This window comes from Serinus canaria, chromosome 1A (genome assembly GCF_022539315.1).
Source record: "Serinus canaria isolate serCan28SL12 chromosome 1A, serCan2020, whole genome shotgun sequence".
Taxonomy (NCBI): domain Eukaryota; kingdom Metazoa; phylum Chordata; class Aves; order Passeriformes; family Fringillidae; genus Serinus; species Serinus canaria.
In genome coordinates this window covers 740,858-763,256 of record NC_066314.1, presented here as the reverse complement: position 1 = coordinate 763,256, position 22,399 = coordinate 740,858, and the positions used below count along the sequence as shown (strand labels likewise).

General features: G+C 53.1%; 1 protein-coding gene across 9 annotated transcripts; it reads right to left on the bottom strand.

The window, feature by feature from the left end:
• Positions 1–13,890: 13,890 nt before the first annotated feature.
• On the bottom strand, positions 13,891–21,510 carry LOC127060514 (uncharacterized). 9 transcript variants are annotated; one of them, XM_050984196.1, is made up of 6 exons: positions 21,456–21,510; positions 18,698–21,251; positions 18,545–18,633; positions 18,366–18,455; positions 18,278–18,322; positions 13,891–18,140 (listed from the first exon to the last, which is right to left on the bottom strand). In XM_050984196.1, the coding sequence occupies exon 2, from the start codon at positions 20,160–20,162 to the stop codon at positions 19,212–19,214; it is 951 nt and encodes a 316-aa protein (XP_050840153.1). In that variant the 5' UTR covers positions 20,163–21,251; positions 21,456–21,510; the 3' UTR covers positions 13,891–18,140; positions 18,278–18,322; positions 18,366–18,455; positions 18,545–18,633; positions 18,698–19,211. The 9 variants fall into 9 exon arrangements, with proteins under 9 accessions (XP_050840153.1, XP_050840177.1, XP_050840144.1 ...); XM_050984220.1 differs by lacking the exon at positions 18,545–18,633 and having other exon boundaries at positions 18,187–18,322; positions 18,653–21,251; XM_050984187.1 differs by lacking the exon at positions 18,545–18,633 and having other exon boundaries at positions 13,891–18,322; positions 18,653–21,251.
• Positions 21,511–22,399: the final 889 nt, after the last annotated feature.

The window sequence follows — 22,399 nt, the reverse complement described above, 5'->3', positions numbered from 1 at the left end:
TGGGAACAGCACGTATGAACAGGGATAATTAACACGCATTAATTAACACAGCATTAGTCACATTCTGCTGGAGAAGGGGCTGATAGAGGGAAAATCTTGGAAAAATCCATCCCAGCTGCTGTTTTATCTGGGAATCCTCTGGGGGCTTGACTTCAAAAATAAAAGGGTTTTATGGTGTGGGTTCTTGTCTCTACAAAGAAAAGGATTTGCTGGCCTTGCCCGTTGCCCAAAGCTGCAGGATTTATTTGCAGCTTTTTGGAGGTCAGGGATTTGTCATCCATGAGATGGGTGACTCAGGAGCAGCAGAGTAATTCAAAGGATCTGCCTGGGATAACGGGGATGGGAGGGATGGTGGAATGGGTTGGGTGGGAAGGGACCTCAGAGCCCCTCAGTGCCACCACCCCTGCCATGGCAGGGCCACCTCCCAGTGTCCCAGGCTGCTCCAGCCCCAGTGTCCAGCCTGGCCTGGGACACTGCCAGGGATGCAGGGGCAGCCCCAGCTGCTCTGGCAGTTCCAGCCCAGGCAGGAATTCCTCATTGCCCAGATCCCATCCATGCCTGCCCTCTGGCACTGGGAGCCATTCCCTGGCTCCTGTCCCTGCAGGCCTTGTCCCCAGTCCCTCTGCAGCTCTCCTGGAGCCCCTCCAGGCCCTGGAATGTGCTGGAAGCTCTCCCTGGAGCCTTCCCTTCTCCAGGGGAACATTCCCAGCTCTCCCAGCCTGGATCCCTGGGAGCTGAGGGGCTCCAGCCCTGCAGCAGCTCCAGGTCCCTCTGCCAGGGCTGTTCCCCATCCCTCCATCCCCAGCCTGGGGCTGGAATTGCCCAGCCCAGGTGCAGGATTTGCCCCTGGCCTTGCACAGACCCCCTCCCCTGCTGAGAGTCATTTTTATTCAGTGTTTATGGCACTTTCAGAGCTTCCCTCTCACCAATTCTAATGGATTTTCTCCTCAGAAATCCAAATGGATTCTCCCAAAGGCTCAGCAGGCGGCATCACCTCCTCCAGGTCCCCTCTCCTCCTCATTTCAGCTTCCCCATGCAGAGGCAATAAAAATAATAATTTCTAAGGAAGCCAAAAGCCTTTGGAATTTGCAGGAGCATCTGAGCCCTTCACAAAAGGTGCTGCAGCTCCTTTTCACTGCAGCTGAACTCCAGGGCTGGGCCTGTCCTCAGCAGCATTCCCAAGAGCTCAGAAAATGGGATTTAATGAGTGTGGCAGGAGGAAAAACCGAAAGGAGCAATTTGAGAGGCACGGATTTCTAAGGAGCAGCAGATTTAATGAAGAATGTCCTCACACTTCAGGGAAACCCACGGAGATAATGGCAGCAAAAGGCTGAGAAATCCAAAGTGTGGGGGCTTTGAAAAGCAGGGTGGAGAGGCCAGGCTGCTGGAGGTGTGGGAAGAGAGGCACAGGAAGGGAAAAGCTGAACCAGCTGGGATCACAGCAGAGAGAAAACCTCTGGTGTTTGCTCACCTGAGTGATGCTCACGTCTGACACAGAGCCCTCAGCCTGGGTCAGGGTGCAGAAAGAGAGTGAAGGATGTTTCAGACACACAAATGATGACAGTAAATAACAGTTTTTATGGAATCACAGCCAGGAATTTGGGTTGGAAGGGACCCTAAAGGGATCCAGTGCCATCCCTGTGCCACCCCAGGCTGCTCCAAGCCCTGTCCAGGGGCACTGTGAGATTTTGTATCAGAGGAAATCTCACTGGAACAGCACTCCTGGCTCTCTGCAGGAATTGCTCTGGCACAGGGATCCCTCATCCCACCCCAGCACCACGCTCCCAGGGGCTCAGCTGTGCACTGGGAGCAGCACCAGGAGCTGGGAGATCTCTGCCAAGAAGGGTAAAATGAGAATTTTGAGCTTGGTCAAAATTCCCCAGCAGTTTTGGTTCTGGGGACTAAAACCAATTTTTTAGAACAAAAAAAAAAAAAAAAATCTCCTTTATAGGCAGATTTTTGCTGTAAAGTGCATCTAAAATACAGAAGTGTGTAGGATTATGGTTATTTCCCTGGGCACTCGCTTCAGGGCATCCTCACACAATGCAAAACTGAAATAAATAAAATTCCAACAAATCCTCTGACAAAGGAGTGGGAGCCAAGGAAGAAGGTGATTCCTCAGCCTGGCAAAAGGTGGGAGCCTGTTTTAAAGGCAGGATGTTGGCTTTGCAGCCAAGCTCCCAAATTAATCTGGGGGAGGAGAGAAAGGTCAAGGCAACCAAATCACATTAATGGCAATTTTTTTATTCTCAGCCATCCAAGCCTTTGATTTTTGCTCTCCTCATGCCCTGAGAGTCACTGGCAGATTGGAAAATATTTCAGTTAATGGGATTAGAGCAGCCCCAACTCATTCCTGTTCCTCCCCTTTGCCAACATCCTCAACCCGAGTGAGATCTGGAAAGGGCCCCACGTGTTGGGGCAGCTGAAATAATCCAGTCACTGCTGTGGATCTCAATAGGTTAATGGCAAAGGTAAAATCAAACTGCTTTTAGAGAGAGAAATGGGAACTGGTGGAACAGGGGCTGTGCAGGTGTGGAATGGAGGAGAATTGAACAAAATGTTCTCAATAGGACACAGAAAACAGGGAATGCCATGAGGGAAAGCATCCCAGAGCTCTCTGTCCATCCCAGAGCTCTCTGTCCATCCCAAAGCTCTCTGTCCATCCCAGAGCTCTCTCTGTCCATCCCAAAGCTCTCTCTGTCCATCCCAGAGCTCTCTCTGTCCATCCCAGAGCTCTCTGTCCATCCCAGAGCTCTCTCTGTCCATCCCAAAGCTCTCTCGTCCATCCCAGAGCTCTCTGTCCATCCCAGAGCTCTCTCTGTCCATCCCAGAGCTCTCTCTGTCCATCCCAAAGCCCTCTGTGTCCATCCCAGAGCTCTCTGTCCATCCCAGAGCTCTCTGTCCATCCCAAAGCTCTCTGTCCATCCCAGAGCTCTCTGTCCATCCCAGAGCTCTCTCTCCATCCCAGAGCTCTCTGTCCATCCCAAAGCTCTCTCTCCATCCCAGAGCTCTCTGTGTCCATCCCAAAGCTCTCTCTGTCCATCCCAGAGCTCTCTGTCCATCCCAGAGCTCTCTCTGTCCATCCCAAAGCTCTCTCTGTCCATCCCAGAGCTCTCTGTCCATCCCAAAGCTCTCTCTGTCCATCCCAGAGCTCTCTCTGTCCATCCCAAAGCTCTCTCTGTCCATCCCAGAGCTCTCTGTCCATCCCAAAGCTCTCTCTGTCCATCCCAGAGCTCTCTGTCCATCCCAAAGCTCTCTCTGTCCATCCCAAAGCTCTCTCTGTCCATCCCAAAGCTCTCTGTCCATCCCAAAGCTCTCTCTGTCCACCCCAAAGCTCTCTGCCATCCAAAGCTCTCTCTGTCCATCCCAAAGCTCTCTCTGTCCATCCCAGAGCTCTCTGTCCATCCCAAAGCTCTCTGTCCATCCCAGAGCTCTCTCTGTCCATCCCAAAGCTCTCTCTGTCAATCCCAGAGCTCTCTGTCCATCCCAAAGCTCTCTCTGTCCATCCCAAATCTCTCTCTGTCCATCCCAAAGCTCTCTGTGTCCATCCCAAAGCTCTCTCTGTCCACCCCAAAGCTCTCCCAGCCTCCATAAAGTGGGAATTCTGTGCTCACCCCCATGTGCATTCCCAGCACATCCCAGTTATCCAGGGAATGAGCCCCGGGCAAAGAGGGAGCGGCCTCAGCCTGGGCCAGGGCAGGCTCAGCTCCCAGATTTGGGATCGTTTTCCATGGGAAGGGCTGGCACAGCTGCAGAGCTGGAGTCCCCACCCCTGGAGGGGTTTCAGAGCCACCTGGATGTGGCACCAGGGGACTCGGGCAGTGGTGGCCTTGGCAGTGCTGGGCATGGTGGGACTGGGGCTTTTCCAACCCCAACAATTCCATGAATTCCAGATGATCCCAGTCTCCATCCTTGACTCTTTCCCAGCCTCCCTGAGGACATTTCCTTCCCCACCAAACTCTGGGAACCATTCCCAAACCTTCTCCCCACTCTCCTGAAGCAGCCTCAGCCCTCACCCCTGCCCACAGCAGCTCTGCCTTTAAATTAGTGAAATCAGAGCCTTTGAAACACCCCAAAATCCCCAAATCCCCCAAATGTATCAGTATCCCAGCTCTTCCTGGAGTCCTTCCCTGCCCTGCTGCAGCACAGCCCCGGCAGAGCTCAGGGTGACCCCGAATCCCTGTGGGATTTCCTGCCTGGCTGAGCCCTGCCCACGGTGCCAGTGTGTGTTTAGGGATTATTCTGTTTATTTAAAGGATTCCAAACACCAGCTTTTCTCACACAGCTTAAGCCTCTCCTCCCCTGACTTCTCCAACCGAAATTTGGGTGCTGTGGAAGGCAAGTCATCCCATTCCTAAGCTTTTCCAGCAAAGCTTTGACAATTTTAGCCCTTCCAGCAACACCCTCAGACCACAACAACCTCCCTTGTAGAGCCCAGAGTCCTTCCAGGTTCAGGAATTCCTCTGCAGATAAAAACTCGGTAAAGAACAACACATTTCTGTCCTTTCATGTGTTTTTCCCATTCCAAAACAAAATTTTTTGTTGCATCAGAGAATCAAGAATGGTTTGGGTGGGAAGGGACCTCAAAACTGTGTGGTTTTCACTCCTGCCACAGGGCAGGGACATCTTCCCCTATCCCAGGGGGCTCCAACCCGGCCTGGGACACTTCCAGGGATGGAGCAGCCACAACTTCCCTGGCAAAAAGGTTCCTGGGAAAGCAGGGAGAGAAAAGAACACCTGAAAACCACCCAGAGCTCCACATGAGATGGACTTGGAGAGAACCAGTCTCTCAAAGGATGGATAAAACCAAAAATAGACCCAAAGTCCTCGCTGACCTTTCTGTCTCACCCCACATTGACTCCTCACTCCCCTGCACAACCAAAGATTTTGGCTTTCGATGCTTTCAGGGAAAAAGAACAAGAAAAGGGCAAAATCCCATTAAAATTTGGATTCCTGGCTAATGAACCCGAGGGCTGGGCTGCATCTTTGATGAATTTCAGTGTTTAACTCTGCTCCTGTTGCCCAGCACAAACCACACCCTCCTGGTGCAACCCCCTGATGGCCACGAAACCCTTCCAGCATTTTTGTGAGGGAGAAATTTGGTTTAAAAGCTTTGCTGGGGGAAAGGGGGAAAGGGAAGGGAAGGGGAGAGGGAAGGGAAGGGGAAAGGGGAGAAGGGAAAAAGGGGGAAAAGGGGGGAAGGGGGAAAAAAGGGGGGAAAAAAGGGGGGAAAAAGGGGGGAAAAGGGGGGAAAAAAGGGGGGAAAAAAGGGGGGAAAAAAAGGAGGGGAAAAAGGGGGGGAAAAAAGGGGGAAAAAAGGGGGAAAAAGGGGGGAAAAAGGGGGAAAAAGGGGGAAAAAGGGGGAAAAAGGGGGGGGAAAAAGGGGGGAAAGGGGGGGAAAAAGGGGGGGAAAGGGGGGGAAAAAAAAGGAAAAGAGAAAGGGGGACAGAAAGGGGGACAAAAAAGGGGGACAAAAAAGGGGGACAAAAAAGGGGGACAAAAAAGGGGGACAAAAAAGGGGGACAAAAAAGGGGGACAAAAAAGGGGGACAAAAAAGGGGGGGGAAAAAAAAGGGGGAAAAAAGGGGGAAAAAAGGGGGAAAAAAGGGGGAAAAAAAGGGGGAAAAAGGGGGAAAAGGGGGGAAAAAAAGGGGGGAAAAAAGGGGGGGAAAAAAAAAGGGGGAAAAAAAAAAGGGGGAAAAAGGAAAGAGGGAAAGAGGGAATCTCCAGGCTCAAAGATCTGAAATCCAGGGCATGGCTTTGTTCTGTTTGGATTTTACCACCTAAAAATACAACAATTCCAAAATAAAAAGACAGAAATTCTGCTTGTCTCATGGATCCAGCCTGCTGGGAGGGAATTTTCCATGGATTTCACGGTTTCCTCACTGCCAGCTCGGGATGGGCCATTTTGGGGTGACAACAGCTGTTTGAGGGGACTGCTCTCAACCTCTGTGTGAAGGCTCAGGGCAGAGGGAAAATTTGGGAATGGTTTGGGTGGGAATGACCTCAAAGCCCATCCAGGGACACCTTCCACTGTCCCAGGCTGCCCCAAGTCTTTCCCAGCTTTTCCTTGGACACTCCCAGGGGTTCCAGCTGCTCTGGGAATTCCATTCCAGGCAGGAATTCCTTCCCAAATCCCATCTTCTCCGTGTCCACCTCTAACACCATCATTCCCTCCATCCCCTCAATGATTTAATCCCAAATTTAGCTGTGGAAAACCCATTTCCCTTCCCTGGGGAGCACAAACCAGGCCTGAGGTGGTTTGGGTTTTTTGAGGGTTTTGGGTCTTTTTTGGGGGGGGAAATGTGGGTATTTCCAGACATTGGAATTTCCAGGATTTACCCCTCCAAACTGGAATAAACACACAATAAATAAAGGAGGAAGCAGAGCTTGTGTGACCTTCCAAATAAAACATTTCCTTTGCTCCTCCTCGTTGCCTCAATAAAATCTTAATTACCCCGGAGGTTTTGATGGCTTCAATTACCACAACTCCACATTTTCTATACATTTTTTTTAAGCCTAAAAAGATCCAATTGGGCGAAAATCCTGCTGCAGCCCCATTTTTTATGTTTATTATCTGAAACTGCTGCAAGTGCGGAACGGCAGGAGCGTTCCTCAGGCTGGAAAATCCCGTGGGATGCACGGGCAGGCTCCTTTCCTAATTGGAAAATGATTTACAGCCCCTCCGAGGGGAAGCAGAGCCATTTCTGCCTCTCCTGCAGCCAAAACCCGGCAGAGATTGATGACCTGCACCCGGAATTGCAAATGAACCCAAGCGGGATTGTGGAAATCCAGAGGAGGGAGGAATGGAGGGAGGGAGGGAGGGAGGGAGGGAGGGAGGGAGGGATGGATGGAGGGAGGGTGGATGGAGGGAGGGAGGATGGAGGGGAGGGATGGATGGATGGATGGATGGAGGATGGAGAGGATGGATGGATGGATGGATGGAGGATGGATGGATTGGATGGAGGGATGGGATGGAGGGAGGGAGGGAGGGGGAGGGAGGGATGGATGGATGGATGGATGGATGGATGGATGGATGGATGGATGGATGGATGGATGGATGGATGGATGGATGGATGGATGGATGGATGGATGGATGGATGGATGGATGGATGGATGGATGGATGGATGGATGGATGGATGGATGGATGGAGGGATGGAGGGATGGGTGGATGGATGGGTGGATGGATAGGGGATGGATAGGTGGATGGATGGGGGGTGGATGGATGGGTGGAGGATAGGTGGATGGGATGGGTGGGTGGATGGGTGGATGGATGGGTGGATGGATGGATGGATGGAAGGATGGGTGGATGGATGAGTGGATGGATGAGTGGATGGATGAGTGGATGGATGAGTGGATGGATGAGTGGATGGATGAGTGGATGGATGAGTGGATGGATGAGTGGATGGTGGATGAGTGGATGGGTGGGTGGGTGGATGAGTGGGTGGATGGAGAGAGCAGGAAAAACCAGGGGTGAGATGGCAGGAAACGGGGCATTTCCAGTGTTTGCAGTGCTTAAATCTCAGCCTGGTTCAGAGCAAGGCTTGAATGGTGGCAAATTCCACTGGGAGCCTTTGGATGAGAGCGCTGTGCAGAACTCCATTGTCCCACTGCAGAACTCCATTGTCCATGGCAGAACTCCATTGTCCATTGCAGAACTCCATTGTCCCACTGCAGAACTCCATTGTCCATGGCAGAACTCCATTGTCCCATGGCAGAACTCCATTGTCCCACTGCAGAACTCCATTGTCCCATGCAGAACTCCATTGTCCATGGCAGAACTCCATTGTCCATGGCAGAACTCCATTGTCCCACTGCAGAACTCCATTGTCCCAATGCAGAACTCCATTGTCCCAATGCAGAACTCCATTGTCCATGGCAGAACTCCATTGTCCCACTGCAGAACTCCATTGTCCCACTGCAGAACTCCATTGTCCATGGCAGAACTCCATTGTCCCACTGCAGAACTCCACTGTCCATGGCAGAACTCCATTGTCCATGGCAGAACTCCATTGTCCCACGGCAGAACTCCATTGTCCCACTGCAGCACTCCATTGTCCCATGGCAGAACTCCATTGTCCCATGCAGAACTCCATTGTCCCACTGCAGAACTCCATTGTCCCACTGCAGAACTCCATTGTCCATGGCAGAACTCCATTGTCCCACTGCAGAACTCCACTGTCCATGGCAGAACTCCATTGTCCATGGCAGAACTCCATTGTCCCATGCAGAACTCCATTGTCCACTGCAGAACTCCATTGTCCATGGCAGAACTCCATTGTCCCACTGCAGAACTCCATTGTCCCACTGCAGAACTCCATTGTCCATGGCAGAACTCCATTGTCCCACTGCAGAACTCCATTGTCCCACTGCAGAACTCCATTGTCCATGGCAGAACTCCATTGTCCCACTGCAGAACTCCATTGTCCCACTGCAGAACTCCATTGTCCATGGCAGAACTCCATTGTCCATGGCAGAACTCCATTGTCCCACTGCAGAACTCCATTGTCCCACTGCAGAACTCCATTGTCCATGGCAGAACTCCATTGTCCCACTGGCAGAACTCCATTGTCCCACTGCAGAACTCCATTGTCCATGGCAGAACTCCATTGTCCATGCAGAACTCCATTGTCCCACGCAGAACTCCATTGTCCCACGGCAGAACTCCATTGTCCACTGGCAGAACTCCATTGTCCCACTGCAGAACTCCATTGTCCATGGCAGAACTCCATTGTCCCACTGCAGAACTCCATTGTCCATGGCAGAACTCCATTGTCCCACTGCAGAACTCCATTGTCCCACTGCAGAACTCCATTGTCCATGGCAGAACTCCATTGTCCACTGCAGAACTCCATTGTCCCACTGCAGAACTCCATTGTCCATGCAGAACTCCATTGTCCCTGCAGAACTCCATTGTCCCATGGCAGAACTCCATTGTCCCACTGCAGAACTCCATTGTCCACTGCAGAACTCCATTGTCCCACTGCAGAACTCCATTGTCCCACTGCAGAACTCCATTGTCCCACTGCAGAACTCCATTGTCCCACTGCAGAACTCCATTGTCCACTGCAGAACTCCATTGTCCACTGCAGAACTCCATTGTCCATGGCAGAACTCCATTGTCCCACTGCAGAACTCCATTGTCCCACTGCAGAACTCCATTGTCCATGGCAGAACTCCATTGTCCCACGGCAGAACTCCATTGTCCATGGCAGAACTCCATTGTCCATGGCAGAACTCCATTGTCCCATGGCAGAACTCCATTGTCCCACTGCAGAACTCCATTGTCCCATGGCAGAACTCCATTGTCCATGGCAGAACTCCATTGTCCCATGCAGAACTCCATTGTCCATGGCAGAACTCCATTGTCCCACTGCAGAACTCCATTGTCCCATGCAGAACTCCATTGTCCCACTGCAGAACTCCATTGTCCCACTGGCAGAACTCCATTGTCCCACTGCAGAACTCCATTGTCCATGGCAGAACTCCATTGTCCACTGCAGAACTCCATTGTCCATGGCAGAACTCCATTGTCCCACTGCAGAACTCCATTGTCCATGGCAGAACTCCATTGTCCATGGCAGAACTCCATTGTCCCACTGCAGAACTCCATTGTCCCACTGCAGAACTCCATTGTCCATGGCAGAACTCCATTGTCCCATGGCAGAACTCCATTGTCCATGGCAGAACTCCATTGTCCATGGCAGAACTCCATTGTCCCACTGCAGAACTCCATTGTCCCACTGCAGAACTCCATTGTCCATGGCAGAACTCCATTGTCCATGGCAGAACTCCATTGTCCATGGCAGAACTCCATTGTCCCACTGCAGAACTCCATTGTCCCACTGCAGAACTCCATTGTCCATGGCAGAACTCCATTGTCCACGGCAGAACTCCATTGTCCCACGGCAGAACTCCATTGTCCCACTGCAGAACTCCATGTCCCACGGCAGAACTCCATTGTCCATGGCAGAACTCCATTGTCCCACTGCAGAACTCCATTGTCCCACTGCAGAACTCCATTGTCCATGGCAGAACTCCATTGTCCACTGCAGAACTCCATTGTCCCACGGCAGAACTCCATTGTCCCACTGCAGAACTCCATTGTCCCACTGCAGAACTCCATTGTCCATGGCAGAACTCCATTGTCCATGGCAGAACTCCATTGTCCATGGCAGAACTCCATTGTCCCACTGCAGAACTCCATGGTCCCACTGCAGAACTCCATGGTCCCACTGCAGAACTCCATTGTCCCACTGCAGAACTCCATTGTCCATGGCAGAACTCCATTGTCCATGTGCAGAACTCCATTGTCCCACTGCAGAACTCCATTGTCCCACTGCAGAACTCCATGTCCCACGGCAGAACTCCATTGTCCATGCAGAACTCCATTGTCCATGGCAGAACTCCATTGTCCCACTGCAGAACTCCATTGTCCATGGCAGAACTCCATTGTCCATGGCAGAACTCCATTGTCCCACTGCAGAACTCCATTGTCCCACGGCAGAACTCCATGGTCCATCTGCAGAACTCCATTGTCCCACTGCAGAACTCCATTGTCCCACGGCAGAACTCCATTGTCCATGGCAGAACTCCATTGTCCCACGGCAGAACTCCATTGTCCCACTGCAGAACTCCATTGTCCCACGGCAGAACTCCATTGTCCCACGGCAGAACTCCATTGTCCCACTGGCAGAACTCCATGTCCCACTGCAGAACTCCATTGTCCCACTGCAGAACTCCATTGTCCATGGCAGAACTCCATTGTCCCACTGCAGAACTCCATTGTCCCACTGCAGAACTCCATTGTCCATGGCAGAACTCCATTGTCCCACGGCAGAACTCCATGGTCCATGGCAGAACTCCATTGTCCATGGCAGAACTCCATTGTCCCACTGTCAGAACTCCATTGTCCCATGGCAGAACTCCATTGTCCATGGCAGAACTCCATTGTCCCACTGCAGAACTCCATTGTCCCACTGCAGAACTCCATTGTCCATGGCAGAACTCCATTGTCCCACGGCAGAACTCCATTGTCCCACTGCAGAACTCCATTGTCCCACTGGCAGAACTCCATTGTCCCACTGCAGAACTCCATTGTCCCATGCAGAACTCCATTGTCCATGGCAGAACTCCATTGTCCCACTGCAGAACTCCATTGTCCATGGCAGAACTCCATTGTCCCACTGCAGAACTCCATTGTCCCACGGCAGAACTCCATTGTCCCACGGCAGAACTCCATTGTCCATGCAGAACTCCATTGTCCCACGGCAGATACTCCATTGTCCATGGCAGAACTCCATTGTCCATGGCAGAACTCCATTGTCCCACTGCAGAACTCCATTGTCCACTGGCAGAACTCCATTGTCCATGGCAGAACTCCATGTCCACTGCAGAACTCCATTGTCCCACGGCAGAACTCCATGGTCCATGGCAGAACTCCATTGTCCCACTGCAGAACTCCATTGTCCCACGGCAGAACTCCATTGTCCATGGCAGAACTCCATTGTCCACGGCAGAACTCCATTGTCCCACTGCAGAACTCCATTGTCCCACGGCAGAACTCCATTGTCCCACGGCAGAACTCCATTGTCCCACTGCAGAACTCCATTGTCCCACTGCAGAACTCCATTGTCCCACTGCAGAACTCCATTGTCCATGGCAGAACTCCATTGTCCCACTGCAGAACTCCATTGTCCCACTGCAGAACTCCATTGTCCATGGCAGAACTCCATTGTCCCACGGCAGAACTCCATGGTCCATGGCAGAACTCCATTGTCCATGGCAGAACTCCATTGTCCCACTGTCAGAACTCCATTGTCCCATGGCAGAACTCCATTGTCCATGGCAGAACTCCATTGTCCCACGGCAGAACTCCATTGTCCCACTGCAGAACTCCATTGTCCCACTGCAGAACTCCATTGTCCATGCAGAACTCCATTGTCCATGGCAGAACTCCATTGTCCATGGCAGAACTCCATTGTCCCACTGCAGAACTCCATTGTCCATGGCAGAACTCCATTGTCCATGGCAGAACTCCATTGTCCCATGCAGAACTCCATTGTCCATGGCAGAACTCCATTGTCCACTGCAGAACTCCATTGTCCCACTGCAGAACTCCATTGTCCCACTGCAGAACTCCATTGTCCATGGCAGAACTCCATTGTCCATGGCAGAACTCCATGTCCATGCAGAACTCCATTGTCCCACTGCAGAACTCCATTGTCCCACTGCAGAACTCCATTGTCCCACTGCAGAACTCCATTGTCCATGGCAGAACTCCATTGTCCATGGCAGAACTCCATTGTCCCACTGCAGAACTCCATTGTCCCACTGCAGAACTCCATTGTCCATGGCAGAACTCCATTGTCCCACGGCAGAACTCCATTGTCCCACGGCAGAACTCCATTGTCCCACTGCAGAACTCCATGTCCCACGGCAGAACTCCATTGTCCATGGCAGAACTCCATTGTCCCACTGCAGAACTCCATTGTCCCACTGCAGAACTCCATTGTCCCATGGCAGAACTCCATTGTCCCACTGGCAGAACTCCATTGTCCCACGGCAGAACTCCATTGTCCCACTGCAGAACTCCATTGTCCGCAGAACCCATGCAGAACTCCATTGTCCATGGCAGAACTCCATTGTCCCATGGCAGAACTCCATTGTCCATGGCAGAACTCCATTGTCCCACTGGCAGAACTCCATTGTCCCACTGCAGAACTCCATTGTCCCACTGCAGAACTCCATTGTCCCATGCAGAACTCCATTGTCCATGGCAGAACTCCATTGTCCATGGCAGAACTCCATTGTCCCACTGCAGAACTCCATTGTCCCACTGCAGAACTCCATGTCCCACTGCAGAACTCCATTGTCCATGGCAGAACTCCATTGTCCATGGCAGAACTCCATTGTCCATGGCAGAACTCCATTGTCCATGGCAGAACTCCATTGTCCATGGCAGAACTCCATTGTCCCACGGCAGAACTCCATTGTCCCATGGCAGAACTCCATTGTCCCACTGCAGAACTCCATTGTCCCACTGCAGAACTCCATTGTCCATGGCAGAACTCCATTGTCCATGGCAGAACTCCATTGTCCCACGGCAGAACTCCATTGTCCCATGGCAGAACTCCATTGTCCCACTGCAGAACTCCATTGTCCCACGGCAGAACTCCATTGTCCCACGGCAGATCTCCATTGTCCATGGCAGAACTCCATTGTCCCACGGCAGAACTCCATTGTCCACTGCAGAACTCCATTGTCCATGCAGAACTCCATTGTCCCACTGCAGAACTCCATTGTCCATGGCAGAACTCCATTGTCCCACGGCAGAACTCCATTGTCCCACTGCAGAACTCCATTGTCCCACGGCAGAACTCCATTGTCCATGGCAGAACTCCATTGTCCCACTGCAGAACTCCATTGTCCCAATGCAGAACTCCATTGTCCATGGCAGAACTCCATTGTCCCACTGCAGAACTCCATTGTCCCACTGCAGAACTCCATTGTCCATGGCAGAACTCCATTGTCCATGGCAGAACTCCATTGTCCCAATGCAGAACTCCATTGTCCCACGGCAGAACTCCATTGTCCCACTGCAGAACTCCATTGTCCCACTGCAGAACTCCATTGTCCATGGCAGAACTCCATTGTCCCACTGCAGAACTCCATTGTCCCACTGCAGAACTCCATTGTCCCACTGCAGAACTCCATTGTCCCACTGCAGAACTCCATTGTCCCACGGCAGAAACTCCATTGTCCCACTGCAGAACTCCATGTCCACGGCAGATCTCCATTGTCCATGGCAGAACTCCATTGTCCCACTGCAGAACTCCATTGTCCATGGCAGAACTCCATTGTCCATGGCAGAACTCCATTGTCCCACTGCAGAACTCCATTGTCCCACGGCAGAACTCCATTGTCCCACTGCAGAACTCCATGGTCCCACCGTAGAACTCCATGGTCCCACTGTAGAACTCCATTGTCCCACTGCAGAATTCCATCTTCCATGACAAAACTCCATTTTTCATGACAAAATTCCACTTTCCATGACAAAATTCCATCTCTTGCTATAAAACTCCATTTCCACTATGAAATTTCATTTTCCACAAAAAAATTCAATTTCCCACCACAAAATTCCATCCTCCACATCAAAATTCCATTTTTCATGGCAAAATTCCATCCTCCACAGCCAAATTCCATCTTCCACCACAAAATTCAGTGCCCCAGGACAAAGTTCCATCTTCCACGGCAAAATTCCACTTTTCATGACAAACTTCCACGTTCCACAATGAAATTCCATCTTCCATCACAAATTTCCATCTTCAACCTCAAAACTCCATTTGTCATGAGAGATTTCCATTCTCCAGGATGAAATTCCATCTTCCACGGCAAGATTCAATTATCCAGGACAAAACTCCATCTCCCACAACAAAACTCCATTTTCCACAATGAAATTCCATCTTCCACCACAAAATTCCATATCCCACGACAAAGTTCCATTTTTCATGACAGATTTCCATCTCCCACAATGAAATTCCATCTTCCACCACAAAATTTCACTTCCCATGACAAAGTTCCACCTTCCACAGCAAAATTCCATTTTCCATGACAAAATTCCTTCTTCCACCACAAAATCCCATCCTCCATGACAAGATTCCATTTCCTACCACAAATCTCCACCTTCCACCCTCCCTGATGAGGCCAAAACTAAAGAGGCCAAGCAGAGAAAAAGAAGTAATTAAAAAGCAAAACCAACTCTTGTGTTGCTCTGTGCTCACTGAGGGAAAACGAGGACACCACGCTTGACGAGGGTGATTAATTTGCTGGAGAATGATTTGGTTGATATTTGCCATAAATTGGCCAGGAATCAAAAAAACAGGGAAAAAAACCCCAGCCACACACGAATTACTGAGTGAGGAATGAGATTTCTCACAGAATTTTGATGTGGAGAGATTTATTATTATTGTTATTGTTATTATTATTGGAGATGGAGGGTGAGGGGACCCAGAGTCCAGGATCCCAAAATTCCCTCCACGTTTTCCTTAGTGTTTCACTGTAAAATAATGGGAATTATGGATGGAGCAAGCAGGGACAAGACAAAAATACCAGCATGAAGTCAATTATTGAGGAATTCTCCATCCAACTCCATCCAACATGCCACAGACTCCAAATAAACCCAAAAGTTGAGCAGATTTTTTAATTAAGGTGAAATTAAAGCCAAGCCAAGTTGTTGGAGGAGAACTGCACTGGGTCAGAAAAATTCCAGGAGAGGGAGCTGGGCTAAGGGATGGAGGGACAGGACACAGGGAATGGCTTCAGACTGGAGGAGATCTGGGTGGGATTTTGGGAAGGAACTCCTGGCTGGGAGGGTGGGGATGGAATTCCCAGAGTAGCTGTGGTGCCCCTGGATCCCTGGCAGTGCCAAGGCCAGGCTGGGCACTGGGGCTGGAGCAGCCTGGGACACTGGGAGGTGTCCCTGCCATGGCAGGGGGGCACTGCAGGGACTTTAGGGTCCTTCCCACCCAACCATCCCAGGATCTGTGGTGGGTACAACCCCCAACACCTTCCCCCTGCTGGATAAAGGCCAAAATTCCCGGTGTTTCCAAGGGCTCTGGGTTTCCCAGCTGGCTGGGGACACCTGACCTGCCCATCTGGAGGCTGGGGCAGAGCTGCAGGACTGAAGTGTCCCTTTAACCACAGCCCCCAGCAGCACCCCCGCTGCTGACAGACACAACAGAGGGCAGGACAAGAGAACAAACAAACAGCAGGGAAAGCAGCGCCAGGCCCCGGGAACAAGGAGAGCTTTGTCTGGGCTGGGCTTCGGCCAGGAAGCTCCGCAGGTCTCTGCACACACCTACTCAGCTTTCCTCAAGCAACCCGAGCTAGGGAATGTAAAAATCCCACCCAAAATGACTCGATGAATCAGGCAGAGCATCACAATCCCAGCTCCAGCTCCAAACCAGCTTTTGGTTGGACTTTTCACAGGGCCTGACCCAAGCAGCAGCTTCCTCGGGCTCTGGAATCACTGTCTCAGCAGATCAGAGTCAGGTGAGACACCCAGAAATGCATCACAAGGAGCACTGAAAATGCTTTACATGTTCAGGCAGCCCCGTGACTCATCTGTGGTCATTCTGCTGCAGAGAAACCAAAAAATGTTTCAGCTTATTTATATTAAAAATTAAAAAAAAAAAAAAAAGAATGAAAAGCAAAGCACAGAAAGTTCTTGGCACTCAGAGTTACCCAACAGCTCTCTGCTGTGGTGAGCAGATAAGCCAAGCCTCGTGCAGGATCCTTTCCTGAAATCAGCCAAAATAATTCTTCAGTCAGTGCTGCAAAGTGCATCTCAGAGGCTCTGCCCCGTCTCAAAGAACCCGACTCCACTTGAAGAGGCTCCCACAAAAAAATGACATTTACAAGCAATGCACTGCGGAACTTCAGAGCCCGAGAATTCTGCCAGACACTTTTATGGGTGTTTGAGTCATCGCCGATTTTATTTGAGACAAAAAAATAACTGGTTTAGAAGGAACTAAAAACCCTTTCTTCATCTGGGGGCTGTTCCCTTTGAAAAGCTCAAAAGATATCCTGGAACAGCGTGAGCACAGCTGGGAGCAAACTCTCTCCACACCCAAGTGCTCTTCCCATCCTCTCAGGATCCATTCCCCCTTCCCCCGAACCCCTCAGATGTCCGGAAATGAATCCCTGGGATTGCACTGGAGCAGGGTTTACAGGGGATGCTGGAAGAGTTTGGGTGTGGGAATGGCTGGCTGGTGTCCAGGCAGAGAAACCAGGCAGGAAACAGATCTGGAGCAGGGACTAATCCAGCAGGGAGCGTTTCGGGAGTTAAGAGGGAGATGCCAGACAAAAAGCTCTCCTGGAACATTGAGTGGATGGTGATTTCATCTCTCCTGGAATTGCAATGATCTTCAAACAGCACAGCGCAAGCACTGCCTGGGCTTGGGAATGAGGAGGGCACAGGCAGAGCTGGGGGGATTTGCCCCGATCATCCTAAAACCACACCCAGCCCCGGCCAGGCACAGGAGGATTTTCTGTTCCTCATTTCCCTGCTTCTAACGCCCCTTCCACGCCACAGATGAGCGGATCCCTGTGCTGGAAGGGACCCCAGAGCCCCTCAGTGCCACCCCTGCCATGGCAGGGACACCTCCCACTGTCCCAGGCTGCTCCAGCCCCAGTGTCCAGCCTGGCCTGGGCACTGCCAGGGATGCAGAGCCCAGACCCCTCTGGGAACCCAGCCTGGGGAGGTTTCTGTGCTGAGGAGTGCATCCAAGACCCTTCCTGAACTATCAGAGTTGGTGTCTCCTGGCTTTTCCCTCTGCTGTTTGGGTGAGATTTGGGCTGGTGAAGCCCGGACCACAACAGCTCCACTTTGCCACGAGTCCACCAAACCCTTCATTGCTGAGTCTGAGGCCAGGAACGAGCCAGGAAAGCAGGAACTGAAGTGTTTTTCTCCTTCTGTCAGGAACTGACATGCAGCCCTTCTGTGCTTGTTGCTGATGAAGAATGAACCACCCCAGACACGTCCCTGGAGCAGCTCCCTTCACACAGGCATCAACCAGCTCTGGTTTGCTGCTTCTCCTGGGATCAGCAGCCAGCTCCAGCTCCCAGCTCTTCCCTATCTGCCCATCTGGAGGCCCCTGGAGCTCTCCAAAGCCGTGTGCCTGTGCAAGCCCCGATCTGCAGCTGGGCCTTCTCCCCAAAACACCTCGGGGCTCCCTTCAGTGTCCTGCCTTTGTCTGCTCCTGTCTGCTCTGTACCCACAGGAGCAGCTGCCCAAAACCCAGGAGCACACACGGCTCCCCAAACCTGACACAGCTCCCCAAAACCCAGAGCACACACGGCTCCCCAAACCTGACACGGCCCCCAAAACCCAGAGCACACACGGCTCCCCAAACCAGACACAGCTCCCCAAAACCCAGAGCACACACGGCTCCCCAAACCAGACACAGCTCCCCAAAATCCAGAGCACACACGGCTCCCCAAACCTGACACGGCCCCCAAAACCCAGGAGCACACACAGCTCCCCAAACCTGACACGGCCCCCAAAACCCAGGAGCACACACGGCTCCCCAAACCTGACACAGCTCCCCAAAACCCAGAGCACACACGGCTCCCCAAACCTGACACGGCTCCCCAAAACCCAGGAGCACACACGGCTCCCCAAACCTGACACAGCTCCCCAAAACCCAGAGCACATACGGCTCCCCAAACCTGACACGGCTCCCCAAAACCCAGGAGCACACACGGCTCCCCAAACCTGACACAGCTCCCCAAAACCCAGAGCACACACAGCTCCCCAAACCTGACACAGCTCCCCAAAACCCAGAGCACACGGCTCCCCAAACCTGACACAGCCCCCAAAACCCAGGAGCACACACGGCTCCCCAAACCTGACACAGCTCCCCAAAACCCAGAGCACACACGGCTCCCCAAACCTGACACAGCCCCCAAAACCCAGAGCACACACGGCTCCCCAAACCTGACACAGCTCCCCAAAATCCAGAGCACACACGGCTCCCCAAACCTGACACGGCCCCCAAAACCCAGAGCACACACGGCTCCCCAAACCAGACACAGCTCCCCAAAACCCAGAGCACACACGGCTCCCCAAACCTGACACAGCTCCCCAAACCAGACACAGCTCCCCAAAACCCAGAGCACACACGGCTCCCCAAACCAGACACAGCTCCCCAAAACCCAGAGCACACACGGCTCCCCAAACCAGACACAGCTCCCCAAAATCCACTGCAGCCACAGCTCCCCATGATGCCTCCAGTTTTATATTTCCTATTTTCCAGATTCTGCACTGCATTAGTGACTCTGAACTTCATATCAAGTGCCAGCAAGTTCTCCTCACAGCTCAGTCACACAGAGCAATCCTTGTCCAGCCCCTCAGGTTTTGGGCAGCCTCAGGCCCAAAAAGTGCAAACAGCAGGGAATTGAGGAGAGCAGTCTGGGAGGATGGGACAGAACCTGGAGCTGGAACTGGACAATTGACCCCAGTATGGAAATGGACCAGAACTTATAAAAGTGAGAAAACTCAGGCTCAGAGTCCATCTTGGGTGTAGCCCTGGCTGGGCTCTTGCCCTGCCCAAGGTGTGTCCTGTGAAGGCCTTTGATAAACCCCTGCTTTATCACATTGGCACTGCCCAGCCTCTGCACCTACTGAAGGCCTTTAACAAATCTCTATTTTATCCCTTTAACTCTGTCCCCTCTGTTCCAGGCAGCCTCCCCAGGCACCACCCAAGGGGACACTCAGCCCTGGGAGCTCGGGGCTCTGTTTGCATTTCCAAGGAGCCTTGTGGCTCCTCTGGGAGCTGCTGCAGTGAGGGATGTGCCCCCCTCTCCAGACCCTTCCCCTGGCTCCCTGCACAGCCCTGCTCCACGGGCAGCGCTGCCCAGCCCCTCTCGGGTGCCACCAGGACACAGCCTGCCCTGTGTGCCAGGATCTGCTGCACTGGGGTGGCACAGTCCCATGGGACATGCTGGCAATGGCTGCAGGGAGAACTCTGCTCTGATTTAACCCCTGCGACTGAGCTCTGCTGCCACCACTGACACTGGCAGCGGGGACAGAGCCTGGCACCATGGTGGCACCCCGGTGACAGAGCCTGGCAGAACGGGTGGCACCCCGGTGACCAAGCATGGCACCAAGGGCGGCACCCCAGTGACAGAGCCTGGCACCAAGGGCAGCACCCCTGGTGACCAAGCCTGGCACCACAGGTGGCACCCCCGCTGACCCAGCCTAGCACCAAGGGTGGCACCCCCGCTGACCAAGCCTGGCACCAAGGGTGACACCCCCGGTGACAGAGCCTGGCACCAAGGATGGCCCCCCCGCTGACCAAGCCTGGCACCAAGGGTGGCACCCCCGGTGACAGAGCCTGGCACCAAGGATGGCCCCCCCGCTGACAAAGCCTGGCACCAAGGGTGGCACCTCCGGTGACAAAGCCTGGCACCAAGGGTGGCACCCCAGTGACCAAGCCTGGCACCAAAGGTGGCCCCCTGCCCACACAGGGGTTGGAATCAGAGATCTTTAAGGTCCCTTCCAGCCCAAACCACCCCACAGCCGTATCAAACAAACCCACCCATCCACAAAACACCTGACTCTGTTCTGTTCCCAATCCTGAGGGCTCCCCAGGTGCCATCCCAATCCCTTTGCTCACCTCACACCCCAAACCCTCTCTGGGAACAGCCTTCCCTTCCCAGCTGCCTTCCCTGAACCTCTCCTCCACCTCCTGTGGACACTCAGCAGCAGAATTCCAAACCAGACATGAAATTAGTTCTGGTGTTTCAATTTTTCCTCTCCTTTTTCCTCCTCCTCTGTATCAGTTTGGACCAGGCTCAGCTGAAACATTCTGGGCTCCAGTCTGCAGGAAAGGTATTTACAAAATAAAGGGTGGAGGTGTTTTGTTACCCCTTCCTTATGGATTCTTTGTGTCCCCCAGGAACAGAAATTCCAAGAGAAACACACAAACCAATCTGACAATTAGAAACAAACAAAAAACCCCATTATTTTTCCCTTCTCTCTCTTCTCTCCCTTTTTTCCTGTCCTCCAGATGTTGACCAAAACAATTGATCTGTTTGAAAAATCATCTGCAAGACAGCTGCTCCACACATGGAAGAACATTTCAAAATTCACCTGCCAGGAACATCAGTCAAAAAAAAAAAAAAATAAAAGGAAGAAGGAGCAGTTAAAAACAGCTGCTGGATGCATGGAATCCAGGGACTCAAAAATAACACAGGATGCACACACACAACAGGTTAAATTAAATCTAAAACAGGAAAAAAGCTTTGGGCTTTAGAAGTGCCCCACAGCACCGCAAGAGCTTTGATACTCCCAAGGTTTTCCTAAAAATTTGCATGACAAATTTTTCCACCCAGCTGTGACATTTAAGGATTTCTCCCCCATTATTCCTCTGTGAATCACGGAACCATTACAAAATCAGGGAATGGCTTGGGTTGAGAGGGATGGTAAAGCTCTCTCAGTCTGATTCTGGAGGGATTCACAGCACAGGGGGAGAGGGAGCAGCTCAGGCCGGGCCAGGGGAGGCTCAGGGTGGAGGGCAGCAGCAACTGGGGGGGCGGGAGAGGCCCAGGCAGGAGGGGACCTGGTGGCCAAGGACAGGAGCCCTGGTGGCCAAGAAGGGCAGTGCCACCTGGCCCGGGTCAGGAGTGCAGGGGCAGCAGGAACAGGGAGGGCACTGTGCCCTGCCCTGGCACTGGGGAGGGCACACCTCAGTGCTGTGCCCTGCCCTGGGGGCACTGGGGAGGGCACACCTCAGTGCTGTGCCCAGCTCTGGGCACTGGGGAGGGCACACCTCAGTGCTGTGCCAGCTCTGGGCACTGGGGAGGGCACACCTCAGTGCTGTGCCAGCTCTGGGCACTGGGGAGGGCACACCTCAGTGCTGTGCCCAGCTCTGGCACTGGGGAGGGCACACCTAAGTGCTGTGCCCTGCCCTGGCACTGGGGAGGGCACACCTCAGTGCTGTGCCCGGCTCTGGGCACTGGGGAGGGCACACCTCAGTGCTGTGCCCAGCTCTGGCACTGGGGAGGGCACACCTCAGTGCTGTGCCAGCTCTGGGCACTGGGGAGGGCACACCTCAGTGCTGTGCCCAGCTCTGGGGGCACTGGGGAGGGCACACCTCAGTGCTGTGCCCAGCTCTGGGCACTGGGGAGGGCACACCTCAGTGCTGTGCCCAGCTCTGGCACTGGGGAGGGCACACCTCAGTGCTGTGCCAGCTCTGGCACTGGGGAGGGCACACCTCAGTGCTGTGCCAGCTCTGGGGGCACTGGGGAGGGCACACCTCAGTGCTGTGCCAGCTCTGCCCCCCAGCTCGGGCAGGCCCTTGGCACACTGGGCAGGGCCAGAGGGGCAGCGAGGCTGGAGAGGGGCTGGGAGCACAAACCCTGAGAGGAGCCCCTGGGGGAGCTGGGGGTGCTCAGCCTGCAGCAAAGGAGACTCAGGGCTGCCCCCAGCCCTCCCTGCACTCCTGAAAGGTGCCTGTGCCCAGCTGGGCTGGGCTCTGTCTCCAGCAGCACTGACACAGCCAGAGCTCACAGCCCCGAGCTGGGCCAGGGCAAATCCAGGCTGGAGAGCAGGAAAAAGCTTTTCCAGCAAGGGGGAGAAAGTTCTGCCATGGCTGCCCGGGGAGGGGGTGCAGTGCCCATCCCTGGGGGTGTTTGACCAGCCTGGATGTGGCACTGGGTGCCAGGCTCTGGCTGAGCCCTTGGGGCTGGCCTGGACTCTGTGACACTGAAGGTCTCTGCCATCCCAGGGGTTCTGTGATTCTGTGCAGGTCAGACAAAAGCCATGACTGGTGCTTACCCTGTCAGCCTGTACAACCTCCTGTTCCTACAGGTGCTGTCAGCCCTTGAGGGTTGC

Coding starts and splice junctions, on each gene's coding strand:
- LOC127060514 (XM_050984187.1), bottom strand. CDS start 18,832: ATGCAGTGCAGAATCTGGAAAATAGGAAATATAAAACTGGAGGCATCA. Junction 18,456..18,652: donor GTTTTGGGGAGCTGTGTCTG/GTTTGGGGAGCT, acceptor GGGCTGTGTCAG/GTTTGGGGAGCCGTGTGTGC. Junction 18,323..18,365: donor GGTTTTGGGGGCTGTGTCAG/GTTTGGGGAGCC, acceptor GAGCTGTGTCAG/GTTTGGGGAGCTGTGTGTGC.